Raw genomic sequence first — 9,052 nt, forward strand, 5'->3', positions numbered from 1 at the left:
GCCATTGGAGCTGGTGAGACAGCAAAAGCAACAGCAACTCGCCGATCTTGAAAAGCAAAGAAACTAGCTTAGAAGTTGTTAACCGATGCAGCATGAGAATTAAAAGTCATTATCAGAGAGCTCTGTGAATAAGAGGGATAGATTCAGCCTATATCAACAAGGTGTGGAAAAAGTCGTAGTCCAAGAAATGATGCATGTCCAGCCAGAGACACATGGTATACTAAATGCACAAAATATGGACATTTTTCACCTGTTTGCTGCATCAAAGCAGTCAGGGAGTTGATCATATTACAGACAATTAAGAGTCATTGTTTCTGGGATCTATCACTTGGCATGATATAGAGCCTGCCTGGTGAGTGAAACTGAATATTTATGGCAAGACTGTTGACTTTCAAATTAACTCAGGAACTGACATCACAATCATCTCAGTTAATTAAAAGAATCCATGGGAGTAAGACGCTCACCAGGCATGACATGTATAGGCTGAGTGCAAGTCAGACTGGGTTAGAGGGTTCTGAGGTAGATGCAGCCAGAAACAGTCAGAGATGTGACTGGTATGAGAGGACAACAGAAGAGGCTGTAAGGTTGAAGAAAGAAGTATTCTGCAGAGTCTTTGTCAACCAGTTTCTCTACCCAACAGGCCCATGCACTCACAGCCCAAATGCAACGATTCCTTACTAGGCCTGGAAGAAATGAAAGGGGGAGAGTTCCCTCACTACAGTGGTTTGAACGGTTACAAGAAAAGATACATGTGCTGGTTCCTAACTCTGCAACTTCGGCCACTCCTCATGCTGAATACAAGTGCATCCTTGCCCTGGGGGTGACTCGGACCGAGACCTTGGCCTGCCCTTGGTAAGCCATCCCTTTGTGGAGGGAAATTAACTATTGGCTTGTAGGTCCCACTGGCCACAGTTCAGGCTTGTTGCTGGTGATTTAACTGGGAGTCTCTGTGAATTGTCTTCCTGTTGGCCCACCTGTCAGAGCCTCTGATGCAAGCTACCTGCTTACAAACCCCTCTTGACACATCGCCCTTATTTATGTCAGTGCCTCTGAAAACACACAGCCCCTCCCAAATTGTACTATTGCTGCAGTTTCTAACAACCTCCTGCCAGCCTCGGCCTGCTCCTCTGCCACACTCCCATTCAGCCTGGCCCAGCTCTCAGGCTGCTGGTTCTCAGCCTCCCTGGCCCAGATCTCAGACAGCCTGTGGCTGGCTCTTCCCCCTTGGAGTAGTGCCAGTCGTGCTTCCCAGGTTCTCCTTCCCCCAGGCCCTTGCTTCCCAGGTAAATCACAAACATGCTGAATGTTATCAAGACTGCATGTTATCAAGACTGCAAGGGAAGGCTCCCTTCTGGGAGCAGCCCCTTTGTGAGAGTACTGAAATCACTGTCCTCCCCGAGTTCGCTGATCAGTGATGACTCGTAGAGTCACTCCTGAGGGTGGGGGAAAAAATGATTGAAAAGGCTGGTCACTGGATTATTACAATAACACAGCAAACCCGGAAACTAGGCAATGCTAAGATTAGAAACAGAACTCGCCTACTCTAGGCAAGGAAACCTTGCATCATTTGGTCTTGATGTCATTCAGAGATTCCCTCACCTGGGAATCCCTGGCAGTGGCAGTGACAGGAGGGCAGAGGGTTATGAGCTAGATGCACCTCCCGTACTTTCACTTTCCAGTTTCCACTGATCAAGCAGCAACATTAACATGTGGGGTTTTTCTCCTTTGACCAAAGGAAAACAAGGTTTCATTTTATTTTTTCCTAGAGAGTATAAAACCAAGAGCAATGGAAAAGAGAGGCCACATTCACAGACCCGAGGGAGGCCAAGCAACCCTGAGGAAGAAGAAGGGACTAAAGCAATTTCCCAGCAAACATGCTCCAAGGTACATGCCACTAAGTCTGGGGTTTCTGTCTAGCATCTGAGCTTACTAGACTGATCTGCTGTGATCTAATCTAAAGAGTGAGCCTCAAACATTATCCATCCCTCTAAGTATCTGACCAGTTTAGTTTCTATTATTAGTGCTGGGGGCTGTAATTAGCTTAATTAAGCTAGACAGAAACCCCAGACTTAGTGGCATGTACCTTGGAGCATGTTTGCTGGGAAATTGCTTTAGTCCCTTCTTCTGAAAACATTTGTGAATAGAAGAGTTGAGTTTGCTCAACTGTGATCTTTGGGGTCAACCCACCAATGTATATATTTGATTGTAGCCCTCACCTTCCTGCACCCCTTCTTCCCCGCTTTGTCAGACTGTTAACAATACAATTTATACTCCTTGTAATCTGGAAATTATGTGATTCAATAGGAAAAATGATGGGTTGCAAACTGCTCCTGGTCCTGACCCTATGGACAATGTCTACAGATGCCTTTCGCAAAGGTGCTCAGATGAAGAAGTGCCACCTCTCAAAATACAAGTTCCTGCCACCCCGGGAACTGGAGACCTTCAAGAATGTCAAGGACAGATTTGTAAGTGCAAAGAAGACACATAAGTGGGCAATAATAATAATAATGTGAGTGCTAGGCTGTAGTTTCAACAGCAGCCTTCTCGGCATATTACTATGGGCAGACAAAATAAGATGGGAGGCATATGCCGAGGAAAAGTTGGGGTATGGAGTTGCAGCTAAAATAGAGAGAAGTCTCTCTGTCTGGACCTTCTTTGTTGGTGATCCCCCGCCCAGTCTTAGTTAAGAAACGGCAGAGCTCAGAATGTTCAGCTCCAGCAACTATACAGATATTTGGGGAATGGGGATGATAGATGTGGAGAGAGTCCTGGACAGGGCAGGAAGGTGGAAACTGATCAGAGGCAGAATCACAGATTAGACAATAGCAGGGAAAGAATGGGATTCTTACTATTAGAAAGGAGCTAGGAGAGAAAGAAGAGACAATCTGTCTAAGTGGGTGTTCCTGATCCGAGTCAGGCTAAGGAGGCTAGGGCCTGGCCAGCTCGGATTTCTTACAGAGTCAATCGTCCTTAATCTTAAATCTCAAAAATTTCTGAAAGGGGTTCAAACTCTGTCCTGAGTTATTATCAAACCTAGAGAATGAGACCCAGTTTTTAACTATCTGCGGTCTTTCCCTTCCAAAGAAAACTGAGTCTGGTCCCTTCAACAGACAATCTGAGGACCCCAAATTCATGGCAGCACTAGAGAGATCAAGTCACTTATTTTTAAGTCATGCAAACATTCCATGTTAACTAACGCTGAAGCTCAGAAAATGCACCACTCAGCTTAGTGGTCCAGTTATCCTCCTTGTCAAGAGTTAAAGGATGCTGGTTCTCAGTTAAACTCCTGCACAAATGCAGTTCACAACCTGAAACCAGCAAAGCAATATGACAAGAGCGTGTTATTGTCGTCTGTCCTTTTCTTTGGCACCTTCTTGGAAAGAGCTAGGACTCTAGGACAGCAGCATTGTTAGGGGATCAAGGTGTTGAGTCAAATTCTGCCAGGATTTTGCACCTTTGCTTGTGTCAGTGGGGTTATATGATGTAACTGAGGGCAGAATTTGACACTTTCTCCCCTGCTTTGCTTCCTTTACACATTTCCCTGTGTTCTCATTTTGTGCCTCCAGGAGGACATCATGCTGTTGTCAGACCGAAAATGCAACACCAAGATTTTCCACCGGAACTGGGAAGTCAAAGAGCTATCGGTAAGCAAGACTTCTGCCAAGAGAGACGAGGTTACAAAATAGCAGTTGCTTTTTCTAAAGTTGCAGTACTGTCTCTTTCCAAGCTGGATTCTGATTTCAGGTGATCCTTTTGTAGATTCAGAATAACATGGACAGGGACTCATCCACACCTGTCTTTATCATCTATTTCCAGTCTGAACTTGGTTAACCTCCCTCACATAAACAGCTCCAGGTCGTGTGGCAGGAAATCCTCAGTTTCTGTATTTTAGTTTCCCACGAGAGAATGTTTTAGTTCTCTAAAACCATATCCACATCTATGTACAGCCACTTTGAAGATCCAGAAACCATACCTCAGAAACCGTTCTCCAGATCACCAGCAAAAAAATAAAATGCTTGCACTGCCCAAATATGTCTTCAGACTTTTGTAACATAAAAAAAGTTTGAGATGGATCTGAAGCACAAAATGTTGTTGGATTCCAAGGAAGGAAGGTATAAGTAACAGAGTCCAAAGGTTCATGACTAGCAGGCTCTGTGTGTAGAGTGGATTCATACCTCCCCTGCGTCTTAGGTCTCTTCGCATTGGCCATGGCTTTGGAAAGTCTCCTTAAGCAAGCCACTCCTACCTGCTGCGAACATAGATATCTCCGTGTCTGCCACTCCCCTGGATACACTGTTTTACCTGCACATTCTCTCCCTAGGTGCACAACAGAGTGATCCTGGTAAAGGAGGAGCTGCACCTCGTTATTGACGTGCTGGAGAACATTGGGGATCCTGGTCTGTCTGAGCTGCTCGGGAGGCCATTAGAAATCCTGAGGCACATCAGAGAGGACTTGAAGAGCTGCGTGAGTGTTGGATTGCAAATGTCTCTTGCCACAGTGGGACTGGGAGTTGTCTATTGAACTCCCAACAGCACTAATTTCTTAAGTGGATCCAGGATCTAGTAATCCTTGTGCCAGTAATCGTGGACTTTGGTTTTCACCCAGCTGTATAACAATGAAAGTATCTGGATTACGTAGCTGCTGTATGCCTTTCTCATATACATAATCTAATTAACTTGATTAACTAGTTAGGGACAGATGATGCCCGGCTGCTCTCCTACTGTGCAAGCGGGTACGTCCCCACGTTTGGCTCCTGGGGTGTAGTTTGGTATCACTGCAGACACTGTGCTCTCCGTAGCACAGCTACTGTTGTTTCCATGTGCCCCCCAGAACATCACAGTGAGGTACGGAGGAGCAGGGAGGAGGCAGACCCATGGGTGGCTGCATACAGTGGGGGAGTATGCTGCACTCCTGCTCAGCTCCGGGGCATGTTCTGTTTCTATTAGGTGGAGTTCTTCCCAGAGCTCTTCTGGGCAGCACAAGGCATACCTCCCCCTACACAGGGCCATTCCCACGTGGCTCAGTAAAGCCCTTAGTTAATGCTTCAAGCACTTCTGAAGTTGAAAAATACCATACAAATGCTTGGTAGTATTAATAGAACACAGCAGGTTAACATGGAATCCACACGTCTAAAGAACAAGATAAACTCAATCAAACCAATTTGTGCCTTGGGCTTGTACCAAGAGAAAGGAGGCTCAGCCACTGTTCCTGAAATCTCTACTCATGTGCTCTACTCTGCTTCATGTATTGATTTTCTTTTCAGACCAGACATCAGCCTGACAACCATCAATGCTCCAGGAGGCTGACTAGCTGGCTCCAAAAATTCCACGCAGCCAAGAAGATGGTGAGCACATTTGGCAAACACACAAGATGAACTTTCATCACGTTAGTGGGAACAAATCTGCACAGGATCATCAGCTCCATTCCCTTCCCATGGGGCCAGTGCAGGATGATGCCCTGCATATTGTCCCGGGCCTTCTGCAGTCTAGGTGTCTTGAGGCTGAATTAGTTCAGAAAGCTGGTAAATCTCTCATAGCAGAAAGGGTCATTACATCTGCTGCCGACTATAACAGGCCAGGGATCCAGAAAACAGCCATTACCTTGTGGCCTAGTTTGGGTCCTCCCATAGGATGCAAATAGCAGAGTTTCACGTGGCGTCTGATCCTCCATTGCTTTGCACCTTATACCTGGTGCAATTATTTATATTTGTGCAAAATGCTGCTGAATCTGAAATCCGCTCTCCCTCACACTGTTGGCAGAGCTTTACACCAACTTGCTATTTGCTTTGAAGAGGTGTAGATGCTGGGCTGGGCATTGGGAAACGTATTTCCTTTTTGTTTCACTGGCTGACATCACGTTAAGCCATCTGATGCGATCCTTATTTAAACAAATCTGATTTGTATTTAAGTTATTTATTGCATCTATCATTTATTTATGTGCATATTTATCAAATGGACTGTTTTTATAATATTTGATGTAAAACTGGAAGATGTAGAATAAAAACTGAAATGATACAAATTGATAGTTGACCCTCCGCTTGCTGACTGCAGTATGTTCTGATCTCATCACCTCCAAAAATAGAAACCAGCAAAAGTGATTAGAGGCAGGGAAGCACTTCCAGATGAGGAGAAATTGGAGACATTAATACTCTTAGATTAGCTGGATGGTGAGAGGGGACATAACAGAGATACTTAAAATCATGAAAAGTGTAAAGTTATAGGTATGTTCCCACTATAGCACTTTTTATATGCATTTTGCATCACTTTGCATGTGTGTAAATGACTCTACATGGTTCAGAAAAGCAGAGGATCAAGCCTGGACTCTCTAAATGTTGGTGAAGTATCATCGTCTTCCCCATGAGGATGAAATTCTGGAATTAAAAACAAAAAATATTTTGGCTCTGAAGGACATATTCCCAGTTTGATTTAAAGTGACAGTATTGCCGTCCCCGCAAATTCAAAAATCATTAGTCAGGTCCCCCCAAATCACAAGATTGCCTTTAAAATCATGAGTTGGTTTTTTTTTTTAAATAATACATGATGGTTTCTTTTGTAATTGCCTGCTGGTTATTGAGACTTTTGGGAGTCAGGTTTATTAGCCCTTTTCCTCAATCATAAGGCCTAGAAATATATTTTTTATTTTAAATCAAAGCTGAGAGTCACACATAATCATTTGACTCCATTTGCTGGGGCTTTAAGAATAACACCAAATATTAGAAGATTCAGAAAAACTCACAAGGTCTGACAGCACTGCAAGACAACCAGGATAGTCCCATGTCTCAAGGGGCTGTCCTGCAAATTTGGAATTTGAGAACGAGGCACCTAAGGGTCCTATTTTGTGCTCAGTACCGCCCCTCATTCCACCACCTCTGGAGGGAGCCAAGCTGCGGGATGTCAAATGCAGGAGCTCCACGCTTGGTAACACATCAGGAGAGGCAGATGGTGGTGGTATTGCCCGGTGATTGGTACTGGCATCACCGAGACCAGGAGGAGTAAAATCCAGTTGGCAACAGCAGCCCAGGAGACAAAGGAGGTAGGTGCAGAGAATGGCCTTCCCATGGTGGTGGATGAGGAGGGAAGGGAGAGGCCCTGGTCCCCTGACTGGGGTGAGCTATTCGCTGAACATTAACAGGCCAGCAGGAAACAGATGGGGAGACTTCACATAAGGGATTGGTTGATGCAGGTTTCCTCAGGGATGATCTGTGGCAACCAGCATCAGAGGGGGAGCCGTGTTAGTTTGGATCTGTAAAAAGCGACAGAGTCCTGTGGCACCTTATAGACTAACAGATGTATTGGAGCATGAGCTCTCGTGAGTGAATACCCATTTCGTCGGACATAACCAGGTGAATGATCTGTGAGAGTTGGGGGAGGAAGGCAAGGTGTGTGAGGCCCTGGGGGGCAGTGGGGAGGGTGGAAGGAAGGAAGGGGGGTCACAGAGACCGGATGTGTGGGGCCCTGGGGTGTTGGAGATGAGGGTGTCACAGAGGCAGCAGGTGTGAGCCCTGAGGGGAGTGTGCAGGTTGGAAGCGGGGGGTTCACAGGCGTAAAGTATGGGTGGGGCCCTGGGGGTGTTGGAGGCAGGGGGGTATCACAGAGGCTGGGGCAGTGGGGCCCCGTGGGCAGTGTGGGGGTTGGAGGTGTGGGTGTCACAGAGGCAGGGTGTGTGGGGCCCTGGGGGTAGTGTGGGGGGTTGGAGGTAAGGGGTGTCACAGGGGCAGGGGTGTGGGGACCTGGGGGTGTTAGAAGCAGGGGGGTGTCACAGAGGCAGGAGTGTGGGGACCTGGGGGATTGGAGGCTGGGGGGTGTCACAGACGCAGGATCTGTGGGGCCCTGGCGTCAGTGGGGGGGTTGGAGGTGAGGTTGTCACAGAAACAGGGGGTGTGGGGCCCTGGGGGCAGTGTGGGGGGTGGAGCCGTGGGGGTCACAGAGGCAGGTTCTGGAGCCGTGTGGGGAGTTGAAAATGATGGCCATCTTGGCTTATGAGAAGCCAAGTTGAGGGGGATGGGAGAGGGGCTCAGGACGTTATAGGGAGCAGGGAAGAGGGGTGAAGTCTGGCTCGGGGGAAGGGAGCTGGGTGTGAGGCAGGGGACTCCTGAGTGCAGTGGAGGAAGCTGCTGCATCAAGTGCTAAGGATTTGGGAGAGGAACGCCGCCCTCCTCCTCTCCCCGCCCCCCGCCCCACGAAACATGCGTATCCTCCTGCTGGGATGAAGCCACATCAGCCTAGATGGGCTGAGAGCGTGGTCCTTGGAGCTGACTGGGCCTTTCCAAAGCAGCTCTGGCCCCAGCACAACCCACCAGCTCCTTGTCACAATTCAGCTCCATACTCTGGGGGCAGGGATCCCTCTCCCCCCCTCATTGGGCACAGGTTCATTGCACTTACAGGGGGCTGGCTTACATTAATCCCTTCTGCTATAACAGAGGTGGGCAAACTATGGCCCACCGGCCACATCTGGCCTGCGGGACTGTCCTGCCCGGCCCCTGAGCTCCTGGCTGAGGAGGCTAGCCCCCAGCCCCTCCCCCGCTGTCCCCCTCCCCTGCAGCCATGCCACTGCCGGGAAGCGCTCTGGGTGGCGGGGCTGCCCACTCATGCCAGGCAGCGCAGCAGCATGGCTGGCTCCGGGAGGCGCAGCTCCAGACATGCTGCTCTGAGGGGCATGGTAAGGGGGCTGGGGGGCTGGATATGGGGCAGGGGGTCTTGGGGGGTAGTCAGGGGACAGGGAGCACGGGGGTTGGATGGGTGGACCGGTCTGAGGGGGGCAGTCAGGGAAGGGAAAGTGGGAGGGGTCAGATAGGGGGTGGGGGCCAGGCTGTTTGGGGAGGCACAGCCTTCCCTACCCGGCCCTTCATACAGTTTCGCACCCTGATGTGGCCCTTGGGCCAAAAAGTTTGCCCACCCCTGTGCTATAAGAATTTATGCTGAGCCTTATCCTATACCGTGCATTCTAGGGCAACAGTACTACTGTGCATATGGTAAAGGGACCACTATTTAGGAGAATTATGGAACTGGGTCATTGGTTGGTAGCTCACAAGCCTGCCCTCAGGTTGGAGAA

General features: G+C 48.4%; 1 protein-coding gene across 2 annotated transcripts in view; it reads left to right on the forward strand.

Annotated features, from left to right (window-relative positions):
• The first annotated feature begins 2,343 nt into the window (after positions 1-2,343).
• Positions 2,344-9,052, forward strand: part of LOC123378175 (interferon lambda-3-like) — a 53,873-nt gene continuing 47,164 nt past the window's right edge. The window contains exons 1-4 of one of the 2 annotated variants that reach the window (XM_045031678.1): positions 2,344-2,465; positions 3,567-3,644; positions 4,322-4,465; positions 5,265-5,345. In XM_045031678.1, coding sequence (XP_044887613.1) covers positions 2,352-2,465; positions 3,567-3,644; positions 4,322-4,465; positions 5,265-5,345 — 417 coding nt within the window. In that variant the 5' untranslated portion in view covers positions 2,344-2,351. The remainder of the gene's footprint in view (positions 2,466-3,566; positions 3,645-4,321; positions 4,466-5,264; positions 5,346-9,052) is intronic. The other variant, XM_045031677.1, reaches the window with a different exon arrangement.

Source organism: Mauremys mutica, chromosome 10 (assembly GCF_020497125.1).
Source record: "Mauremys mutica isolate MM-2020 ecotype Southern chromosome 10, ASM2049712v1, whole genome shotgun sequence".
NCBI classification, from domain to species: domain Eukaryota; kingdom Metazoa; phylum Chordata; order Testudines; family Geoemydidae; genus Mauremys; species Mauremys mutica.